This window comes from Echiichthys vipera (genome assembly GCF_963691815.1).
Source record: "Echiichthys vipera genome assembly, chromosome: 1".
Lineage (NCBI taxonomy): Eukaryota > Metazoa > Chordata > Actinopteri > Perciformes > Trachinidae > Echiichthys > Echiichthys vipera.
In genome coordinates, this window is record NC_139826.1 from 20,460,133 (window position 1) to 20,485,535 (window position 25,403).

General features: G+C 39.5%; 1 protein-coding gene across 1 annotated transcript in view; it reads left to right on the plus strand.

The window, feature by feature from the left end:
- The window catches only part of LOC310948137 (CUB and sushi domain-containing protein 1-like), a gene marked incomplete at both ends in the record, with an annotated part of 443,680 nt that overhangs the window by 369,838 nt on the left and 48,439 nt on the right, over positions 1–25,403 (plus strand). The window contains 10 exons of the mRNA XM_083915161.1: positions 85–189; positions 3,448–3,566; positions 4,194–4,263; positions 6,046–6,162; positions 7,011–7,220; positions 9,134–9,322; positions 9,848–10,025; positions 19,701–19,846; positions 21,402–21,482; positions 23,490–23,603. Of these exons, the coding sequence (XP_083771287.1) occupies positions 85–189; positions 3,448–3,566; positions 4,194–4,263; positions 6,046–6,162; positions 7,011–7,220; positions 9,134–9,322; positions 9,848–10,025; positions 19,701–19,846; positions 21,402–21,482; positions 23,490–23,603 (1,329 nt within the window). The remainder of the gene's footprint in view (positions 1–84; positions 190–3,447; positions 3,567–4,193; positions 4,264–6,045; positions 6,163–7,010; positions 7,221–9,133; positions 9,323–9,847; positions 10,026–19,700; positions 19,847–21,401; positions 21,483–23,489; positions 23,604–25,403) is intronic.

Genomic DNA, 25,403 nt, shown 5'->3' on the forward strand with positions numbered 1-25,403 from the left:
CTTCATGTAGGTCCAGTGTTGTGTTACATAAATGATGACGCTATTGGTCAAATTCTGATAAATGTTTATTTCTGTCTTTTACAGGAACCACTGCTCCTGCTCTTCTCAACTCAACGTCCAATCAGCTCCTTCTGCACTTTCAGAGTGACATCAGTGTGGTGGCAGCAGGATTTTACCTAGAATACAAGAGTAAGTCAAAGTGTTAGATAGAAAGAGAGAGAGAGAGTTTTAAAGAGAAATGCTGAGGTAAAATAAGTGGTTGGCTTCTCACCAGAAACCACAAATGCACACAAACCCACAGACACACATCATTGGAGCCAAATCTTCAACATCAAATAACAAGAGTCAGTGACCTGAACTGGGACTGCCGAAAGCATACACACATACTGAGGCCTAAATTCGAGCACACACCTAGTTCACACCTACAGTAGAAGGACGTAAAGGGAAACACATAGACTCAGTCCTGTACATAAACAAGTTATTTTGCTTGTGTTATTTATGCACATACGTTAAAAAAGAAAAAAGGCACATACACACACAAATGTGTAGACAGACAAAGGTATAGACATAGATATTAACATCATGCACACCTGTCAGGGCATGGTTGTGCTTTTCATTCCTTTGTTGCTGTTTTAGCTTAGAATCACTTCTAGATCAATGAACATGTCCCCTTTTGTGAGCATGTGTGTGAGCATTAGTGTGTGTGTGTGTGTGTGTATGTGTGTGTGTGTGTGTGTGTGTGTGTGTGTGTGTGTGTGTGTGTGTGTGTGTGTTTGTGTGTGTCTGTGTGTGTGTGTGTGTGTGTGTGTGTGTGTGTGTGTGTGTGTGTGTGTGTGTGTGTGTGTGTGTGTGTGTGTGTGTGTGTGTGTGTGTAGCACGCGCATTTCTCTGTGTGTATTGGTGTATGTGTAGGTGAGTGCACACACATGTGGGTCGATGGCCTGTATTTTCTTTTTTTTTGTGTCAAGAAGCCATCACTAGAAATGAGACCCTGGAAGAATGGTCTCTTTTAGGGAGTTTATCATGTCTATATCTTTGCGTAAACCCTCATCTTTTTTAGTTTGGCTTTATTCCTAGATGTGCCACATCCATATGTGACACTAACATCTGAACATCCTGTACAGTATCATAATAACCCTCAGATGAAAATGGTACTTGGTGTGGTTCAAGCCATTTTTCTATGTTGTTGTTGTTTCAGTGTTTATTTTGCTTAGGCCTGCAACGCATATATTATTGAGTTGAAAACAGGTACAGGTGGTAGTCTCTTTGGGCTTGGAAAGATTTTGGGTGGAACTGTGCCAGCAGGAAGGTTGGGATTAGAGGTATTTATGAGTCCTCTTAGTGCTTCATAACCAAGACCCAACTTGAGACCTGAATCAGGCTGAGTTTCAAATTATGTTCAGTCTAATCAGGTCGTGTAGGTCTGGGTTCCGTGTGCCAATGTGGAATAATCATAATCATAACGAGACAAAACATATTGACATCAAGATTATATCACACAACTACTTTGGGAACATCATGGCTTTATTAAACTTTTAAAAAAGTATGGGGATTTTCTTGAACTTTAAATATAATTCAACTGAAAAACAATACCTACATTCAACATATTCCACACAGGCAAAAGTGCACTGCGGTAAAGGAAAGGGGTGCTCTGGATTTATTATTGCGAAACAGAATACAGCACAATAATTGTTTTATCTTGACTTTCTGGTTTTCATAATAGTCGGAAGACAAAAATGTTATTGAAAATAACATCTGATAAATCTCCCTGCCCTACATTATATGCTGTTACCTAATGTTAGAAGTTTTCCAAGTTCAGTTTCAAAAATATATATCAAACATAACACCACCATAAGAGCTATTGCAGGACTCAGTTGATAGCTTTGCTTATCTAAAATGAGTGCTAACACCTTTTTAATCTGTAGCATAATTTGTTCCAGGTTTGCCTGAGAGGTCTCTCCTAAAGTAAGATTTTAACTTTTTTCATTAAAGGACGTTTTGCCGACATCGGTCAACTTACCTCTTCATGAATGATAAGAACGAAGACACCAACATTACCATACGCCCTAACTATTTCTGAAACTGTTTCTGACACAGTATGTGCTTCACACTGATGTTTCACTGTACACTTTGTTTTCCACTATGTTTCCAACAGAAGCAGAAAAAAAACACAACACCTTTGTCTTTGTTTTGCTGTTAAAAGTTATCCTTGTCAGTTTTGCAGCACTGTCTCAGCCTGTGTAAGTGGACATAATCATCTGCTAGGGCCACGTGAATGATTGTTGATGATGTTTTCATTGTTTTTAGCTGACTAAAGGGCCTTTTTCTCTAAAGGGCAGAGGGAGACGTCTCTCTCCCTTGTCCGTCTTGAAATAAACCAAAATAAAAGTATCGTAAATGCTGACACTGTCTAGCTGTAGTCTAGTGGCCCTAGTGGGGAGGTTTGTGGTATTGTCAGCATTTTACAGGGCATCACGGCTCTGTCATAACCAGGGAAAAAAGGGAGAAGGTTGCTAGCACACACACACACACACACACACACACACACACACACACACACACACACACACACACACACACACACACACACACACACACAAGCACACAAACAAACATTCACTCCTCTCTCTGCCCTTCTTTCACTCTCTATCCCTCTTCCGCCCCTGTGTTGCTATAGTAACTGTTCTTGGGCGGTCTCCTGCGGAAGTTTCCAAGTGAAACACAGAGGCAGACAAGCAGACTCACACACACACATACACACACACGCACACATACACATACACACACATACACTCCTACCGACTATTTGATGAAGGACTGGCTGCTGTCAAACTTTCTACGGATATGTTTAAAACCTTTATTGGGTTGGGAATACACAACCAAACTCATTATGTTACCTTCACATATTTTTAGGTACACTTTAGAGGCCACTGTCACTGCTGATGACGTAAAAAAGTTGTCAATTCATAAATAGGCTCTTGTGCATTAGAATAAACAATATTAAGAGCATTTGTAAATTCATGTGCCACATCAGTTATTCATCAAGTTAATCTAAATATTGTAGTTTTCTCCTTTGTGTTTAAAACACATTCAAGTGATGGGAAAAATAAATGATAAAGTTTTTCTTGACAAGTACTGAAGCAAAGACGGTAGAGAACACAAGAGGGAACCTGTTTTACTGTCATTGTAGTGTAGAATAAATTATATATTTTTAGTTGGCCATGATATATTTGATAAGTAATGTCACAACAGCAATGTGGGGTTAGCTGTCTAGAACTTAGAGAAGTGATGATCATGTCACATTTACTGTATTTTTCTGTCCATATCTGGCTCAAGTCATATGTTCAGAGTCCGCTTGAACCAGAGGCTAAGCAATCCTTAAAAAGAAAACTTAATGATGAATTATAGTGATGACAAAGTTTATTGTTTTTATTTTTTTTTTTGTAGCTGTTGGTCTTACCACCTGTCCAGAGCCAATGATCCCAGCTAGTGGCATCAAAACAGGGGACAGATATATGGTCAATGAGGTGGTGGCATTCACCTGTGAACCTGGGTACACATTACAGGTAATACACACAAACACACAAACAGAGAAATAAACATGTACGTTTATGTTTTTGGATACTGACTGTCTATTGTTAACTAATGGTTTTCACATATTATGGCTGATATTAGTTCAACAGAAAATTTATTTTCCAATGTTTATTAGAAGCAGAGTGAATATTGTGAAAATGTGTTTACAGACACAAACTGCTGCCAATAACAATTAGCAAGCATGCAATACAATATTAATTTTGACTTTTGTTGAAGCTCCCACATTTTAGAAAGTGGGATTTCCATGTCTTTTTTTTTATTATGAAGCTTGTCGAGGTGCTATACACATATTTTTAAAGTATGATTTTCAGTTTACAGAGAAATGCACACAGGCCTGTATAGGTAGAAAGTTCTGCTACAGTGCTGTTACATTCATTCCCTGGCTGGTATGGGCATATGGTATATTTAGACCAACAGTATAAGAAAAATAATGTATTTTTTTGAATATTACAACATGTTCTTGTATTAACTTGAAAATTTGCATAATATGGGGCCTTAAAATGCACTCCAAAACGTTTGTAATTTGCTTAGACAAAGTAGAAATACTTTTTTTCTTTTTTTGAACCTAACCCACTGTATTTCCACTTTCACACTTTCAGGGCCACTCTCACATTTCCTGCATGCCAGGCACTGTGCGTCGATGGAACTACCCACCTCCTCTTTGCATAGGTAACTCGCACACACACATACACACATTCTGCTCTGCTTGGGTCCTGAATGATCGATCCAATGGTATAAAAAGCATGCCCTGCTGGTGCTGGAGGTTCACGTTGAACTTTTAGGCTGTATGACTGAAGCATTCCAGTTGATAAGCGATGGAAACCTCCACCTCCTAATTATTTTGATTACTTAGTTTCCATTTTAAGGGTAATACAAAATGTGTTTACTGAAGTAAGTTGATGAAATGTCAGTGTGTGGAATCCTTGTGTTGCACATCATTGAATACTGCCAAATAACAATATTTTTGTTACAAGACCATCTTTTAAATTATAAATTAGATTCATATAAGGAATTCTTGCAGTTGAATATTTTGTAAAATGACACTGCTTCCACTCACTCTAACAAACTCAAGGAAAATTAATTATTCATCAAATTAATAAATAGTAATGATTGAATGAGAAAGTGTAGTTGTTAATCAACTATGACTTTATAGGTATATTTATTGTTATAACCTTGAAATCAGATTATTTGAAGTAAGTAGCTTGTTGCAGTATAAGATCAATATACCTGCTGGGTACAAAAAAAATTGTTTACACTGTGCTGAGAGCCAAGGCTTCCTAATTTCTGCAGTAGAGTTAAGGGACCTCAATTACATTGATGTTTGTGTTTGATAAAAACTTGTAGCAGGACTGGTGAGCCAATTCCAGTTAAACTCAACCTTGACATGTCAGGACTAACTAAACTCAGCCCTGCCATAGCCCCCTTCAGTTTGTGTCGAATCCAGCATTTCCTGTTTCAGTCAGAGTCTCTTACATAAACCAAATCATGTACAGATATGTCAATGAAAGGGTGTGCCATAATAGGATGACATAAGATTTAAAATATATGTCTGTCACCATAGGTTTTTAAGGATTTATAAGACTCAGCACACATGGTCCCCATGGCCCCCATAAAGTCCCCCATAAGTCTAGATTTGGGGTTTTAAACATGATATCCAGTCTCCTAACCATTGGTTTTAAATACTTTGGGAAACACCAAGGACATTAACTTAATAATACTGTTTTTATTTGTATTTTATTTATATATTTTAATGAATCTAATGCATCATATCAGTATTACTGTATCTAACCCTACCTGGAACCTCTAAACTGTTAAATACAAGACAAATAAAAAAATAAAGAAAATATTAGCAATCATCTCAAGTCCATAACTTTTAACAGAATTCCATTTTATTTTCCAAATAATGTGATATTTGAAAACTTTTAAATACAACATATTATCGTGGCTACTTTATTAGGTTTACCCCTGTATGATCTATTGTCCAGCAATACCTTTGTTGTGCGTTAAAGTATATTTATAGGATGCCTATAATGTTTTTGAATTTTCATTCAATAATATGTTTTAGCATTGAAGTCTTAGTTAGTGTTGTTGTACTGGACTGCATTGCACTTTTATAGGCATTGGGAAGTTACATTTTCTTTTATTGATTGGGTTATTTGGTACAATGTGATGTAAACTATGTAAAGATATAAGTTTTAGCAGAGCTGTTGTATTGAACTGCATTAGAGTGTACAGGTGTACCTAATAGAATGGCCACTGAGTGTAAATATCAATACTACAAATCTAACCATTTCAGGGCGAAAGGGTGCTCAAACCACTCTGGTTGCTGGTTGCTGCCGCTGTGGTGTAACCTTTCTGTAATCACACAGTGGATAAAGTAATGATCTCTACTGTACATTGCTCATGCGTTGCCTGTTTTTAACAATGTGCTTGCTGGGTTTGTGTTGTCAGCTCGTTGCGGCGGGGTGTTCTCTGAGATGAGTGGTGTCATCCTCAGTCCAGGTTTCCCTGGCAACTACCCCGGCAACCTGGACTGCACCTGGCAAATTACCCTGCCAACTGGATATGGTAAGTATTATGGGATGGAAGCGCATTTCTTAAAAGTACTTAAGTACTTCTATTGGTGTATTTGGAAAACACAGACCTTTTTTAGTACAAACTCAGTAGCAGCAACACATGGTTTATTAAAAGCTTCACCACATGTTTAATTGGTGGCTGACACATCGTGTGTGCTGTTAAATGACACTACTTAACGGATGTTTTTGTTTGGCGACTTGTTTTGTGTGCATGGCAAACATGTCCGGGTGTGTAATTAATTATGGTTAGATGTTAGTTGATATGATATATTTTCAGAAATGATAATAGTATTGGTTTGATAGTTATAGGTCTGCTAAATCTGTCAGCTCATTTAAGTTGGGGCTTCAAAAAGTATTGTTTACTTCAGCTTTCCAATAAATTATATACCTATCCTCTTTTTAATCTGTAACTATTGATTTGCTTGATTTTACTTTTTGTTTTTATTGTCTTTCAAATGCAAATTTAATGTTTTCTGAACGTCTTATGATTAATGTATTTCTATGTCCCTGTAAAGCACTTGTGAATTGCCTTGTGTCTGAAGGATGCTCTATAAATAAACTTGACTTGCCTTGCTGAGTATACTCAAATGATAAGAAGACAGTCTTATTGTTATTGTCTCAGACAACAAAATTGCAGTTATAGCTATGGTGCAGACACTCAAATGAAAAAAAAATATATATAAAACAACAAGTACCAAATACAAATATGGAAATATAAATTGTATGGCATAATATACGTACTGTATGCATGGAATTAAAGATCCTGAAACATGTTGTAATTCTCATGTATTGTTATTGTGTATTGTACACAGTCTATTATAATTTGTGTTTGTATTCTAGGAGCCCATATTCAGTTTCAAAACTTCTCTTCTGAAGACAACCATGACTTCCTAGAGGTCAGGGCTGGACCACAACACAGCTCGGCTCTTATTGGACAGTTTACTGGCTCGCAGATCCCTACCCCTTTGCTGAGCACTACGCACCTGACAATCATCCACTTCTACAGTGACCACTCAGAGAACAGGCCGGGGTTCAAACTGACGTATCAGGGTGAGTTCACATGTGACTTTTGACTGTCGACACATGTTATTTTTTAAGGCAATGACTGCAGACTGCAGACTGCAGGGCTACAAACCCTGAGGTATTACTGCAGGCGCTTCCAGTTGAAAGTGGACCCTCAAGGGCTGAGCAAAAAGACCTTTATTCAAACTGAGCCTACTGTTTAGTTTTTCCAAATTTGGGAACACAAGATGGTTGCTTGAATTATTAAAAAAAAAAAAAAGAAATGGTCTGCTCAAATGTTCTGAATAAATTAACATCCAAACGTAGTTGCCAAAATACAAAGCCTTCCCCACTCCAAGAAGGGTAGGATGAAAAAACGTATTGCTATGAGGTTTTGAGCTTTGATCTGTGGATGAGTCATGCTAAAGACTTAAAAAAACCTTACGGCTTTGCTCTCATCATTAAAAGAGATGGATTGTTAGTAAGCCCCTGTGAGAGACTGGCATCTTGTCCAGCAGGCTTTACTTGTAGCTCTAAGTACTTCACTTCAAAGACACAAGAGATGCACTGTGGACCTTTATGCCAGCAAGTAGAACAAGGCTTACTAACTTACATAGCTAAGTCACATTCACAGGCACATGATAATTTTGCCTTTTTCCCCCTCACACTGTAGCTTTTGTCACTGCTAACTCGTATTGTTGGTTTGTGGAGCTTGTGGACATGTTTCCTCACATGAAGTAGCACTGGTGACTTCTTCTCACCTGGCAGCGAGGATCTTTGTAGATGCAAAACCCAGAGATTCCTCATACTACCCTCAATGGCATTGAATAAGCACTATTGGTAGTGCTCCAGCCTGGGTGCTTTCACACCTACACCTCTCAATGACACAAACTCAGGTTCTGTTCTCTAGGCAGAGGAGGTATAGGGTTCAATAGGCTGGATTGCCATGTGCACATCCACAAAACCTCAGTGGGATAAGTGCCAAAAAAAGCAATAAAAAGTACCGGCTCGCTGATGTTTCGACTGACATGTCACTAATAAAACCTTTAGGGAGCTCTGAGTCCAGTTTTAGTGTTTTGACATTGCACCTTCTTGATTGTAGTCTCCACCACTTGGACACTTTGGCTTACATTTTAAAGATTCTCTCTAGTTCCTCTTTCAGTTTGTATTTTATATCCTCTTATATTCCTTCCCCTTGATGCTGCTTTCACATGGGACCTCTACATCTGTCACCATTTGTTTTTCTCTTTCTATTGTATCTCCACAATGTCCAGTTAGTTTTGTCAATATTTCTTTCCCCGTCAGTACATGGAAGTCCCATGTGATCTTAGTCCTGACGTATTTAAACATCCTTTGTGGCATATTCCATCTGGATTTGGGATGGTCTAGCGGTGTGTCTCTACACATCCTGCGCCTTGATGTGTTGTATGCTCTTCCCTCCTTCATCTTAGATCCTGCTTCTACCAGACAGTCTGCATTCATGTGCCATATAACTGTAAAGAAGGAGGTTAGAGCTGCTGATGTTGCTGCATTTACTACTTGTAGCCTCTGTGGGTCATATATTTGTTTAATGCTCCTTCCAGTCCAAGATTTTGTAACATTGTGGACAGGGTTGCACAGAGACCACATTGCAATGCTAGATGCAGGACCCGGAAGCGCATACATGCCGTTTCAGATTTCACAGGTTTTAAAAATGGAGTGCTTTGATGATGTGTTTACTGAGCAAGAACCAGGGACCGTGCTTGCCTACTCACTGCGCCAACCACAAGAAGCATGAAACCCACATGAAGCTACACTGTAGAATGCAGAGGAACAAAAATACACACTACCACTATGTTAATCTGAGTATGACTGTATGCCTGCTTACAGTCGTGTTTTATTTTTTTCGGACCTAAAAATCAGGTGAATCTGAAATTAAACTTGAGTATTTTCCTCATATTTCTCTTCATCTCTGTCTTTAGCCTATGAACTTCAAAACTGCCAGGATCCTTTTCCTTTTCCCAACGGTGACATCATCAATGGTGACTACAGCGCTGGCCAATCAGTAACTTTTCAGTGCTACCCTGGGTATGTTTTGATTGGACACCCAGTGCTAACGTGCCTTCATGGGACCAACCGGAAGTGGAACCATCCATTTCCACGTTGTGAGGGTGAGAAGACTTTCTGAAATGAATGTATTTTTATGGGGTAAAAGTATATGCCATGATAAAAATTAAGACGTAAAATAAGTCTGCATTTCTAATATACAGAAGGTCAGTTCATGTTGCGTTGAAACTGGCATGTTGTTGTAATTTTTACCCCGCAAACATCCCCATCCCTCAGGTACCAACAGTAATTTAAAGTGTAGACATTAAGAAAATGTTGTCATTCTAGTTAAATTTCAGTAAATTTAATCTAATCTATCAACGGCATCACAAAACAGCAGTGTAAGCAGTTAAGTTGAAGGTAAATATTCCTCTGTCACTTAGATCATTTATTCTATAAATCAGTAGCACAAGCATTACTCTTGTTACTACCTCTGCTGCTGCTTTTACTAATGCTAGTACAAATAACACCAATTTTTCACTGTCTACAGTTCGACAGTTATTCTTGTCTCCTTCTCCTTGCAGGTATAGAACATTAGAAGAAAGTGACAGATTTGCAAATAGATAATATCATAACTCTGCTTTTTACAGCTCCTTGCGGCTATAATGTCACGGCTGAAAACGGAACAATCTATTCACCTCAGTATCCCAATGAATACCCTAACTCCCAAGACTGCAGCTGGCTCATCAGCGTTCCCCACGGCCATGGAGTTTATATCAACTTTACCTTATTGCAGACAGAGCCTGTCACTGATTACATCGCTGTCTGGTAAGTCTTAGTCTACTCTTACACTTGAACTTACGTGCACACACACACATACAACCAAATGTACAAGCTTATTTTCAATGTTGCCCTTTATCCTTGGACTGATTGCAACACTGACAGGTAAGTCTTAAATTTACATATATCCCGTCTCTATCGAAAACTAATAAGACGTTGTATCAACTTTTACTTATTTTTCTTCACACTTTCTCCCTCAGACACGCAGATATCTTGGGATACATTTTATTGATGGTAACCTTATTCCTGGTATTGATTTCATTATTATTCATTACATCTTTTACACACACACACACACACACACAGTCTTGCCTGTTCAAACATATATCAGTGTCAGTTGTTTATGACTTTGTGTCAGCTGTTTATGACTTTATCATACAGGGACATATACACAAAGCCATTTGAAGTTATTTAAGGAAAGGTTGATACACAGGGATCACAGCTCCATACACTCCTAATACCTCCATGCCTACTTCCTCTGACTCTCATGCAGTAATAATGGGATTCAGTGTGGAGGTAAGATTGTAATAGGGAATGTGAGAGTAATGCATTTACAATGGGACCACTGACCAATTCAATCTAACTCAGTACCATGGTCATACGCAGACCCAGAAAGGGCTCAGGAACTCTGGCAATAATGATGAGATTCAGTGGGGAGTAGGAAATGTAATGAAAGGAGTGGTGGAGCTTGGTTCACAAATCCAACGGGACTTTGCTGGTTCTAACAAGTTTGGTTCAATCCAAGAGACATTTCTCACTTAATAGTTTGAGTTTTCTGTAAAATATAATATAGAACAATACATTTATTTATTTAAAGATCAAGTACGATTTGGGTCCTGTCATCATTTGGTGTAGGTTTACAGTAGGATAGTGCTTGTGTGTGGTCAGCCTTTTATTCAAGCTCTCAGGAGTGAGTAGTTGAAATGCAGGCAGTGGGAAAGTAATGCATTCGCACTTGGTGACTACTCACTTTCAATCTCGCCAGCTAGCAGAGTCATGGATATAGCTGTGGAGAGGCGCAGCATCAAGTTATTTTGCAGTTGCAAATTGATTCTGGGGATTCATGTGTTTTCGGCACATTTCACCGGGAAAAAAAATCTAAAATCACATTCCTAGATTAGTGTACCAAAAGACATCTGTCATATGAGATTAGTGCATAAATGATGGACTATTGCTGTATCTCCAACACATGAATATATTTGGAAGTGACTGGGGGCTGACACTGAAGAAAAGAGTGCTTTGCTCAGAGCCAGTGGGATAGCATCTACCTTCCAAAGCCTTAGAAAGATTTAGAGAGGGCGATCCAAAGGTCTACTGCCACTGCATTACAGCCACAAGGAGTACTGAACCCACATCAATTCACTGGGTCCTGGTTAATCATTAAAGATACAGTCAGATCAGATCTTTAGATGTATCTGATGTGTGTCTAAAATAAATTACTAATTTCAATATTAAAAAAATCACTGGCATTAATAATTGCAAAAAATCCCCATTAAAACATTCCTTTTGTTTTACGCCTGCACTGAAAGACAGTGATGTCAGCACAGGGGGAGCGTCCATCCTGTAACTGGCTTGCAGTTGTTGTCAGTCAGATCAAAGGTTATTTCATCAGTGACTCTGGCCATCTTTCTTTTTGACGGATATGCGCTCAATGCTCACCTGTTCTTCGTCAGATCTTATTTTCTATTTTATATCCTTGTGGTGTTTTTTGGTGTGTCTTTGGGTCGTTTTGATTTTCCCAGACGGAAACAAGTGTGCTTTTCATTTGAAAAGTTGATGCAATGCGAGAGGTACAAAGGCTTTACAGAGAATTAATGACCAAAATCCTGCTTTGATCACAAGTGCAGAGCCCGTTTGGGGTGTGGCTGCTTGGAGCGTGTGCCTATTCGGAATTGGCCGACTGCATGTTTCCAAGTATTGCTGCAAGTGGTGCTGTTGGGGGGCTTGCCAGTGTGTGTTTGAAACGGGACGATTGCTTAATCCCTGGAAGTGCTGCTTGCAGTGTTGTCGAGAACTGCTCATCTGATCAACTTCACACTCAACACTGCATTCCCTTGGATGGCACTTGACATGTCCACCAAGTGTTCAAGATTCAAGATTCAAGATTCAAGAAGCTTTATTTATCCCGAGGGAAATTATTGTGCAACAGTTTCAGTACAAAGGTGGGAAAGGATCAATTATCACCGTACTTGGCACAATAAGCTAACATAATCAAATCAAAATAAAGCTAACGTAAAATAAATCAAACAATTAACTAAGTGTGACAGAGGGCAACAGACATTGTGGTTAAGCGTAAGTATATACAATATACAACAATACGCACCGTGCAGTTAAGCAGCAGATTGAAATAAAATAAGTACAAACTAAATAAGTGAGTAGGAGCGATAAGTGATAACAGTGTTAAAGTGTTCCTACAGAACTAAGTGACAGTATGGCACAGTGAAGTGTAGCAGCCTTTCATACTGAAGTAAGTTACAGTAAGTTACAGTAAAGTACAGTGTAGCAGCATTATATTAAGATACGTTACAGTAAACCACAGTGAAATGTAGCAGCATTTCCTACAGAACGAGGTTACAGTAAAGCACAGTAAAGTGTAGCAGCAGTAAGTTACAGTACCCCTAAATAAAGTGATGTAGTGGTGATATAAAGTGACAGTGTAAAGTGTAGCAGCAGTAAGTGACAGTACAACTGAATAAATTGATGTAGTGATGATATAAAGTGACAAAGTGACATTTTCTCCACTGTTCCTTACCTGACCGGGGGAGATGAATTATAAAGTTTGATGGCCACCGGAAGAAAAGACTTCCTCCGGCATTCAGTATAACACCGGGGGAGAATGAGTGTGTGGCTGAAGGTGCTTCTGCTGGAGGTCAGCAGATGGTGGAGAGGGTGAGAGTTGTTGTCCAGGATGCTGTGCAGTTTAGACAGCATCCTCCTCTCAGACACCGCCACCAAAGAGTCCAGTTTGAACCCCAGGACGGAGCCAGCCTTCCTGATGATCTTACTGATTCTCTTGGCGTCTGCTGCCGTCAGTCTGCTGCCCCAGCACACAACAGCAAAGAAGATGGCACTGGCTACCACCAACTGATAACATCCTCAGCATGATGTTACATACATTGAATGACCGGAGCCTCCTCAGGAAATAGAGACGACTCTGGCCCTTCTTGTAGACAGCCTCAGTGTTCTTGGACCAGTCCAGTTTGTTATCCAGGTATACTCCAAGGTATTTGTAATCCTGGACAACATCCACAGTCACGCCATTGATGGAGATGGGTGTGGGGGCAGGTTTATTCCTGCGGAAATCCACCACCAGCTCCTTAGTCTTGGTGGCGTTTAGAATCAGGTGATTAGCTGCACACCAGTCGACGAAGGAGTCCACAATGCCCCTGTATTCCTCCTCCTTACCCTCACTGACACAGCCAACAATTGCAGAATCGTCAGCAAACTTCTGCAGGTGGCAGGACTCAGAGAGGAGCTGAAAGTCTGAGGTGTAAAGGGTGAACAGAAAGGGGGAAAGAACAGTTCCCTGTGGAGCTCCAGTGCTGCTGACCACAGTGTCAGACACTCCGTCCTGCAGTCTGACATACTGTGGTCGACCCGTCAAGTAATCCTTAATCCAGGAAACCAGGGGAGGGTCCACCTGCATCGCCGTCAGTTTACGTCCCAGCAGAGCAGGCCGGATGGTATTGAACGCACTGGAGAAGTCCATGAACAAGATTCTCACTGTGGTTCCCGGTCTGTCCAGGTGGGCGCAGGCACGGTTGAGCAGGGAGATGATAGCGTCCTCCACACCTAGTCTTGGCTGGTAGGCAAACTGTAGAGGATCCAGTGATGAGCTGACCAGGGGCCGAAGAAGTGAAAGGACCAGCCTCTCCGGGGACTTTACCAGGTGCGACGTCAGCGCCACCGGTCTGTAGTCTTCGGAGGTGCTGGGGCGCACCTTTTTTGGCACTGGTACCAGGCAGGATGTCTTCCACAGCACAGGGACCTTCTCAAGACTCAGGCTAAGGTTGTAGATGTACTGCAGGACTCCACACAGCTGGATCGCACATGTTTTGAGGATGCTCGGGCTGACACCGTCAGGACCTGCTGTCTTGCCTGGGCGGAGTCTGCACAGCTCCTTCCTCACCTGCTCTGCAGTGAAGGTCTGTCTGCTGTGTGTGTTGGCGGGGGTGGAGAGAGGTGATGGCGCGGGGGAGGGGACAGGTAGTGCAAAATCAGGAAGGAGTTGAAGGGGAGGGGGGGGTGTCAGCAGGGCTGGAGGCTTGGAGGGGGATGGTTGTGGAGGAGCCGTGGGGGAGCCCTTTCATCAAATCTGTTGAAGAACAGATTCAGCTCATTGGCACGTTCAGTACCACCTCCTACTGTCTGGCTACCAGATGGTTTGTAGCCAGTGATGCTCCTCATGCCGCTCCACACGTCCTTTAAATATCTCTGCTGGAGTTTGTGCTTATCCTGTTATACAGTCCGCAAGATCATCAAGGTCCTCTCCATGTGAATTACAGATCAAATCCCAGTCTGAAAGTTCGAAGCAGCCCTGTAAAGCTTCATCGGTCTCCTGTGACCACCTCCTCACAGTCCTGGTGGTCACAAGAAGCCACTGGACTTGGGGCTTATACAGGGGCTGCAGGTGGATGAGGTTGTGGTCTGATCTTCCAAGAGGAGGAAGGGCAGTGGAGCTGTAAGCCTCCTTAACATTAGCATACAACAGGTCCAGTGTCTTGTTTTCCCTGGTGGGACAGTCCACAAACTGCTTGAAAGTGGGGAGTGTTGCAGCCAGAGTGATGTGGTTGAAGTCCCCAGATATTGCAATGAATGCGTCTGGGTGCCGTGTCTGAAGCCCCGCGACGACGGTGTGGATGACGTCACTCGCGCGCAGTCGGAGGAATGTAAACAACCAGGACGATCACGTGTGAAAACTCCCTCGGCAGGTAGTAAGGCCGAAGACTCACGGCAAGCAGCTCAATGTCCGGGCTGCACACACGCTCCTTTACAGTATCGTGTCCAGGATGACACCACTTGTTGTTAATAAGAATAGCAAGTCCCCCACCTTTCCTCTTGCCACCCTCACGGTGACTCCTGTCCGCCCGAACAGTCTGATAGTCGTCCACAGTTACGTTAGAGTCCGGGATGTCCTCGTGGAGCCACGTCTCCGTGAAACACAGCACACTGCTCACACGATACATCCACTGAGGCTTCACCAGGCCCGCCAGCTCATCCATCTTATTAGCCAGCGACCTCACGTTCCCCATGGTGATGGAAGGGAGAGATGGTTTATATCTCCTCTTCTTTTCCCGGTGTTTACATCCAGCCTTACATCCCCTGTACTTTCTCCTCAGTTCTGAGGGGATTTCAGGCCTCTCCCGCATGAGCGCCGTTGATGCTAGCGACAACAGCTGTTCACGGGTGTAAACAATGGAGCCGCTGCATTGTTGCGTCCAGACGGAGACGCGGTCGGCAAAAATAGTCCCAAGAATGAGACAAATGGACAATAAACATGTAAGAAAGTTAACGAACATAGTTGGCTAAGGTTAGCACGGCGACTTACAGGAAAAAGCACTAATAAAAAGACAGTAAAATAAGATAAAATAGCAAAAAAGTGCAGAAAGGAGAGAGAGCAACTGTTGCTGGCTTCCGCTTTACACAGCGCCGGAACCGGAATGTGGTTGCATTAGCACAAAGCGTCCAGGAGGTGTTTGTTATATAAACCCTGCCCACAGTATTTGAGCAGAATCTGAGGGCCAGCTATAGCAAAACTGAATCAAAAGTCAGAAGGTGACTTTTTCCTGTTTTGTCCATAGATGTTCTGTGCCAAGTATGGTGATAATTGAAAAATAATAATTTTACATACAGTCAAAACTCTAAAACATTATTACAGACATTATGTCATTGTACTTAGAGCTTAAGATCGGGGGCTACTACTTTTGTCGTGATTTGGGCATTTGACTGTTTGCATTTGTGGATTCAGTTGGAATAAGAATGAGAGGAGACAAAATATGCCCTGTGTGAGCTGCTGGGTTAATGAGGAATTGATTGGGATCATAATTTCTATTAAATGTGTAACTTTTAACGGTTAACTTCAAGAGTTTGATCGCAAAATGTGTCACACTGGATTTCAATAAGCACACCAAAGCAAGCTTATTATTAATTAAAGTATTTTTCATATAGTCACTGTACATATAAATGGTCTTTTGTGTGTACTAAAAATGCAGGGCAATGACCGAAAGGGGTCATGCAGAGTAATGTGTGCACAGAGCGTCACTTTAGTTCAGGCTGAGCGCTGAATTTCTGTAATGCCATCAGTAACAGCTGACTTACAATCACCTCACATTCAAACAAGTCAATGAGGTAGGTTTTAGGATCTGAGGAGCCTACACTTCCACTTCTCTGATCACTCATTCTACCGCTGCTGTGTGTGATTATGCTGATTTCCTCCACCAGCCTCCTCGTGTTCTGGTTTCTCATTAATCAAACTTGTGATGGATGTCATTGCCTTGTGCAGCACGATGTCCTTTATATTCCATATCTTAGTGATTTGTGTCTTCTGGTTTGTGCCCTGTATACCCCTGGGATTTATGTGACGACAGCTGCTTCCAGATGTCAGGGACCAAAGCCAAACTGTCTCTGTGGTCTGCCACCAGTTGCAGATTGGCTTGTTGCCTAATATCACTCAACCATTTCTAACAGTGGACTATGGATCTAACACCAGAGCAACACAGTAGTTTAGTTTAACATGTTTTACAAAGTTGATACTATTTGATATACTACATGGTGCTTTTATGTAATATTTTCCTCCCAGTGCTGACAAGAAAAATCAATGTAGAAAATATGAATTAAGCTCATTTCATTTAGTAAGTAAATTGTATAGTCATAAAGCCCCAGAAATAATAGCACTCATTTAAGATAGAGCCCTATGTTTTCATAAAGTCCCATAAGTACATGTTCTCATATCACAGTATTGTTGTTATATAAATGTAGTGTCTCATCTAACTCTTTCACAAGGCCATTTTGCATCTCCATAAAGACGTCAGTTTACTTGCAAAGATGTTTTTGATTGGATCCACTGTTCTCTCCATTGTAGGACTCTTAGAGTGTTGTGGCACAGGGTGCACTGCTTTTACTGTAAAGGGGAGAAAGTGCTGTGGTTGGTGGTGAATCATTACAAATCAAAACAAATTAAGAAAAACATAGTCAAATATACACAACACAAGCAAACGAAGAAACATTATCACCAATTTGACAACACACAAAAACATAAATTTGACGATGCATGTTCTGCATTTAAATAAAGCACTGCAAGAAGCTTGCAACACAACGGAAAAACTGATTCCAAGGGATACTAAAAAGTGACGCACTCAGCTGGGACATGGTTATGTTATCATTGTCTTTCGTTCTTGAAGTTGGATGTCCACATTGTGATTGTATGATTCAGATATTATAATAATAAGCAAAAGGCTAAGGCAAGGTTAACAGCAGATATCTGCAATAATAGTCTGCATCATGTGATCACTTCTTCCTGTTCATGTTTCGTCTCTAGAAACAAAAATGAAGAATTGTCAACTGTGTTACAAAAGCTTCAAACTACAGTAAATACAATTAATACACATTTTCCTGAGCAGGTATTCCTAAAGTCATCAATTCCACAATAATTTCAATTTAAAAAAAAATATGAACTCGGGCCAATCTGTCAACCATCTTAATTACAGTATGGTTTAAATGAGGTTTAGTGATCAAATGCTCTGCTATCTCATATTTTAGAATGAGCACCTGCTCAATTCAAGAAAGCTATCAAAAGTTAGTTTTTTTTCCCTCACCAATATTAGGATTATCTGTGTAAACTGCTGCCTTATAGAGAAGCAGATGAATCTTAATAAATCCAACTTAATTTTATTCTTCATTTACTATTATTATTAAAGGCTTACTTTAAATATGTGGGAGATTCCGTCAGGTGTTGAAATTCATACCACCAGCTTTTTTGCTCAGAGCCATTTTATGGGCTTGAGGGTACTGACTTCACTAAATGAGTTTCACATGTGTGCTGTTGTAGAATGTCTGCACTTTTCAGAAATAAGTTTAAATAATATACAATACAATCAAAAACATGTTTTTAAAAAATGTAATTGCAAATGTAATTGCATATGAGAAAATACAATAAGCAAAAGGCTAAGGCAAGGTTAACAATTTTTTGACTGAAATTGCTTTGAGGATATGAGAAAATATATAACGATTAATATATAAAGATTAATATATAACGATTAATATATAACGATTGGCTTTGTGTATTTTTCTGTAAGCAAAAATAGAGCCACAAAATTCTAACTGCGTTCTAATTTAAATGACCCAAATAACACATTTTGATACTTCAAATGAGCTCCAACACCTTCCGAGGGCCTTGAATTATTGAGGAGCCAAGAGATCCCAGGCACTCTTCATGAATTAAAATTTTAAAACCCTTGTTTAATCCAATGGCATGTTGATTAAAAACCTAAAACTGGGCATTTAGGAACTTTAGAAAATGTAACCTTTCAGCAACATTCAATATTTAATGAGGAAAGTTAAGCCTTAAATCCACAGGCTTAGTTTAATGCACTTGTCGAAATAAAAGCAAAGAGGAGAAACGGAAATATGTTTGCTGCCCTTTCAATGAACAAGCATGTGGACGTACCAGATATATGTTTTATTTTATTAATAAGGCTGCTTTTGGTCTTTCTTCCTTTCTGTAATTAGATCCAGACAGTGGAAGCACATCTATAACGGCATTTCATAAGAAGTTGACACTGATCCTGATCCCTGGCCTGCCTTTAGAGCTTTGGCACGCATGTACCAGCACATTGTTGATATTTGACACTTGTCAGCAGTTTATTTATTCAGTAGGACTTTTAATCATCTGATCAATTTAGCATTAAGGGGTTTCCTCAATATCATGGCTTTCCATTATCAGGAATCTACACAGGCACTTTTAGGAGATAATTGTAGATTTGTAATAAAACATATTTGAGGTGAGAAAAAGAGAAAATGAAAAAAAATCCTCAGGTTTTAAATTATCCTCAGGTTACCTGTAGTAGAGTTAGAAGCCCAGAGTCAGTCTGCTTAACTTGAATCCGTAATAATAATAATAATATACACATATACTTTGTATAAATATATATATATATATATATATATATATATATATATATGATTTTTATTTTTTAAATGTTATCCTTTACATTCTTTCTTCTAATACTTACACTTTACACTTTTTTACAATTTTTATTATATTTTTTTTTTTTTTATTAAAGTATTTAAGCATTTAACATATCCTTGTGTGTATCCAGTATGTCATGCCCTGATTTCACTGTGCATATTGAAAATTTGACAAATTTATATTTGAATCTTGTTAGTGGAGGGCTTTGCTCTCCATGTAAAGAATCAATGATTTGTAAATCAAAGTGCAGTTAACTCTGTATCATATGCATAGTTGCCTCTTTGTCAACTAGTATGTGACTCTTGGTTTCTCTCATCGATCCCTCTGCTGCAGTATTTAAAATATATCCTGTTTCCAGTTTAAGCATTGTCAATTCTCCTTGTTCTAACTCTCTCTCTCTCTCTCTCTCTCTCTCTCTCTCTCTCTCTCTCTCTCTCTCTCTCTCTCTCTCTCTCTCTCTCTCTCTCTGTATTTAGGGATGGCCCAGATACGTCTAGTCCTCAGCTGGGAGTCTTTAGTGGCAACACTGCATTAGAGTCGGCCTACAGTACCAGCCCGAAGGTCCTGATCCGCTTTCACTCTGACTTCTCAACTGGAGGGTTCTTCATTCTCAACTTTCATGGTACAAAAACACACTCCCCCACAGATATTTACCTTTAATATATATGTATAACTAAACTAGATGAGACGCATATGAATACACAGATATGGAGACAGATATACCATGTACCGAGTTTGAACACTGGCAAAAGCTGGCACTACAACTGTACATCTTGATGTAGTCTCAGTATCAGTGTGAGTAGTGCTTTGCAGTGTCTAGTCAATAATCAGTGAATGGCTATAAGAGATAAGGTCAGAACATTAAAAAACAAAAAAAAGTTGTAAGAGAGATGCTTTCTCCATTACCCTGCAACTATTCACTATTTGTAAAATGAAATGAAAAACAAAAAGAAAGAAACACTTATTCTGCTTGGTGTGTGGCTTTTGTAGCAATGATACAGTCCCAGGGCCAAAGGGTGCAACTCTACAGTTTGTTGCTCGTTGTTTTCTTTAACATCAAACAACTGTTTTTGAGGGAAACATGCAAACTCTGTTTTTGATCAACATTTTTGGATATTTTTTAATGTAAATACTACCTGTATCAGTTTCTTGAGGTCAACATATGTTTTTGGAACCAGTGAATTATTATTTAAAAAAAAACAAAAACAAAAAAAACCCATCCAAAATCAACAATGCTTGACAACAAATGTTTCTCACTTGAAAAGAAATAGGTTTTTCACTTAACTGCTGTAGGAAACCATATTTTCCCCTCAATATGCAGGTGGAGAAATAGAAAGAAATGTGGTTTCAGGTTGAATAATTAATGAGAATCTCTTTATTGTTTGCTTATGTTTGTTATTCATGTGACTGAAACCATTTCTTGGAGTATGAGTTGACTTCTAAAGTTGTTCTGAAGTTCATGCTGAGTTTGGCACTTTTGCTTGTGAATTAAATCACATAGTATTTCTTTGACCCCACAAGGCCATCCCGGCCGAATCGGCACCATATTTGAGTTGTTTTTTTTTCAGTGAAATACTACTGTCTTCTACATTTTGAATCATGATGCCCAGACAACAGATACAGATTCATAATAATAATAATTGCATCTCAATTTACAGTTAATGCATAGTCGCTCTCTAGATTTAACCAAGCAGGGGAAAGACATGAACATGCACACTACACATTCAAGTTCTGTGAACAGTGGCCCACCCCAGTATGTGGCAGCTAGGACATTCTTGAGGCAGAAAAGAACTGACTGGCTGTTTTAAACAATAAAGATCACTAATCACATCAATCCAACTGTCACAGTCTCTACATGGATGCTCTTACCAAAGAGGCAACCGCACTGCTTGTTTTTATTGATGTCAATAAACTAATTTACAGCTACAGAAGGAAGAAGAGTGAAGCAACATCTTTGTTTTCTGGTTCTCATTTTTGGGGTAATTAAACTACCAAAAAGTAAAAAAAAAAAAAACAGTAATGCATTCTTTTGTTATAATTGTTACAATCACACCTTCACAAATCACCCCCATTTCCCACAAATGGGAAAATATGCCAATGCTGTAGACTTAAATGTATTTATATTTTTTTTATTTGAAAACTATGGTACCTGATTAAAGTGTTAAACCTCTCTCCAGCCTACCGTTTGAAGAAATGCCCTACTCCCCCTGTTGTGGAGAATGCAGAGGTGATCTTTGAAGATGAAGACTTCAGGATAGGTAATTATCTGGATTAATATTATTATGAGCCTTTGATACAGTAAAACATCAGTTGAAAGATCCTAAGTGAAGGAAAGTGCTCCTAATGCACTGATTTACTTTGTTGACAATAGAGAAACTGAAAGTATTTCCTAAAAAATAATAACCTCTCACCATAATAGCATAATCTATGAGACAGTTTTACTGTTAATGAGACAGCTGCATGAAACATGTGACTAATTTAGCACAAGTTTTCAATCAAATTGTTTTGCAAGATTCTTCTAAATTACCAACAAAATCATCCTCATCTAGCTGGTACATCTTAAGATCAAAATGACAGGACTGATGAATGACCTGATCAGGCTCATGGAGATCATTTTTCTGCTGACTGTAAATGACTCCACTAATGGCCACATTACTTTGTACAAGCAAAACTAAATACAGCAGGTTAACCTTAGTTTGTCAAAGTTAATCATATTTAGCTTTTTTGGTGAAGCTGAGCCACATGCTCTTAGTAAAATCCATTTAGTATACCATTGTGTTGCGTGTGTGTATGTTTGTGTATGTGACACACAGAAAGAAACAGGAGAGCAATACATTTACAAATAGCATAATGCTATGCAAAATAGTTCTTTATTAAGATATATGCCAATTGCGTCTGTGTTTGATGTTACTTAGCATTAACAGGAGCAAATAGCTGTCTCCATCAACAGAGAAAATATAAGTCTTCCAACATTTCTAAAAGGTCTTCATGGGATTTGTAGTAAATGTTGTATCTCGTTAGCCAGCTTGCTAGCTAGTTTCAAATGCATTTGATTACCACTTAGATGTTATCCACAAGCAACTTTGGTGTGTAATGTTTGGATAATAAATAGGACTATTGCAAAAACTAACTACTTATTTGTCCACAAAGACTGTTTTCTATATGCATTGTCTGAATTATGTTAAACTAGTCTAAAACATTGTGGACCAGCCTCTTTCTACCTACTGTACTGTACTGAAATGTAACACCAAATATGGTTTACCAAGCTTTAATATAAAAACATCAATTTTGAGAGAAATAATCGCTTGTCAAGTTCTCAATTTTCCCTCAGCTCTATGTTATGTGATTTGCTCAAAGCATCTTACTCTAAGGGTTCGGTGACCTTTAAGATCAGCAGGAATTGTAATTTTGAAAAAAGCAGACATTCGTACAAACCCAGCAAGATCAATTTACCCTGCAGAAAACTCACATTTAGAAATGTCAACTTTTTATGAAGTGAGAAAAGTTAGTTGATTTTTGAAGGATTTGTTGATTTGGGGGATTTATACATTTTCACTGCATAAGTCAAATTCCAGGGGCATGAAAGACCTCATTAGTCCTCTTATTGATATTTTTAGAAAGTGTCATTAGATATAATATTCCTAACAGGACGAATACAACAGTGATACTGAGAGTGATAGTACACCAGAATGTTGATTAATAAAGATGATGTCAAATAATTGCCACGGTCATTACACCACCGGGCCTGCACCTGTTCACAGCAGGAGTGAAGTCATTCTCTGTGACAGAGTGAAGACCAAAGGGAGCTAGTTTGGGATAATCATACATAGAAATCTCACAAGCCCTCAGGACATTGGAGTGCATGTACTGTGAGTTTTACATACACAAAACTGGAGTGGAGTGCCTCAGAGACATCACTAGCTTTGTTGTCGGTCAGTCTAACATCCAATTATACAATCTGTGAACATACTCAAAGAAAGGCAGAATGTTATTGTTTGGTCTGTTTAACAATTTTAAGGTCCATGCTCCATGCTGTGAACGTGTACACTGTATGCAACAATGTCAGACAAGGACAATTTGAGGCTATTTCCCCAGAATTTTAATGCAAAATATCCTGAGTGTGTGAGACCTAAAAATCGGAATCTATCTTTCAATATGATTTGCCCAGGGATTTCAAGGAACATCATGACTCAACTGTACAGAAACACGTGTTAAATGTATAATCTATGATGGCTTAATAAAGGTTTTATATTTTCCTGTGTTAGGTGATATTGTGAATTATCGCTGCTTACCTGGATACACACTGGTTGGAAAGGCAGAGCTGATATGTAAACTCAATTCCCATTTGCTTTTTGAAGCCCCACCCCCAACGTGTCAAGGTAATGCAGTCCAACTCCTGAAGCGTATACACAGTATACTGTATGTGCATGCTAGTTTAATGTTATCAATTACACCTGTGCTTTTGCGTCTATGATGTGTCAACATGCTGAGAAAGGTCCGTTACAGTAGGCAGACTGAAGAAAATACACGCAGAAATAAAACATCTTCAAACATTGAATTACTATGAACTGTTGTGCTAAGACGGCACGGTGGATTGGTGGTTAGCACTGTCGCCTCACAGCAAGAGGGTTTCTGGTTTGAATCCCGGCTGGGGCCCTTCTGTGTGGAGTTTGCATGTTCTCCCCGTGTCTGCGTGGGTTTTCTCTGGGTTCTCCGGCTTCCTCCCACAATCCAAAGACATGCACGTGTTAGGTTAATTGGTGACTCTGAATTGCCCGTAGGTGTGAATGTGATTGTGCATGGTTGTCTGTCTCTGTTTGTCTCTATGTGCCCTGTGATAGTCTGGCATTCTGTCCAGGGTGTACCCCGCCTCACGCCCGATGTCAGCTGGGATCAGCTCCAGCTCCCCCACGACCCCGATAAGGACAAGCGGTTGAATATGGATGGATGTATGGATGTTGTGCTAAGATGGATCAAAGTTCTTAAAGATTCTTATTTTATGACAAATTCAATAGCAGCATCGCATATACAATAATTTCACCCCATAGGCACTGACAGTGTTGCATTGTCTACCAACCCGAGGGCCCTTTTTAGATGATCCATGACGCATGGTCTAAACATGCATGGCACAATGTATTTAGATCATGTCCAACAGCACTATTTCTAGGTAGATGGCAAATAATCTAGGCATAAAATAAGGCGCAAGGGGCAAAGGAGTTGTATGTAGTCTCTTCATTAGTCATGGGTATAACTTGAATGAAACCAATGTCTAGTGTATTCTCCCATTTCCTTTAAATACCAGGTGTGCCTGCAGCACTGATATTTAAACACCAGGTTTGCTTAATTAGAGAAGCAAGTGGTTTTCTGCTGAGGAATCAGATCAGCTCATGCACAAAGCTACAACTCCTCCGTCTCCCAATCCTCTGTCCTATCTAAGTCCTCTTGTACTCTTGAACCATTCACCTGCCACACATCTAAATGAATGATAGTCAGACACCCTGTAGTCTGCTGTTTTTTAAATCAGGTATTGTTGTTGATGTATGTATGTGAGTATTTTCTGTAGTGATTTACTTGATGATTAAAGACTACATCAAGTAATTGTAAACATTTCCATATGCACAGTGATGTCTCTGCAGCAAATATCCTGGGACTTTTAAGCAACAGCGCATAACTAGTTTTAAACATGACAGAGGAAACAGAACTTAACTTTTAAATTCTGAAATAATGAATGAAGTTACTGTTCCTTGTGCGTAAATGTGCACAGCGAAGCAGTAGGGGATCAGCAGCTCTTCTGTGTCCACATTGTAGAGAATGTGATATATATTTCCTCATTGTTGGATGGGTGAGGAAATTGTTTTTAATACGAATTTTTATTTTTATGACCGATCCGTAGATTAACCACTGAGCCGCTGCAAATATAACTGCAGACTAATGCACCCTGTAAATAGCAGGAAAATACTGCTGCTTTAGACCAGGTTTTTGTTGATCAATGGCGTAATCACTTTCTGCTGCCTTACCATAGAAATGCGCCAACAATGCACCTAACCACACCTAATTTTAAGAAACACACAACGGCGTACAGATGGGTACTAGTCCATTTGCTACTTACACAACATGGGTTTGAAAATGACAACTGCTTTTGTCTGAAACTTGCAATGACAGTTGCGCTGTGCTGTGCG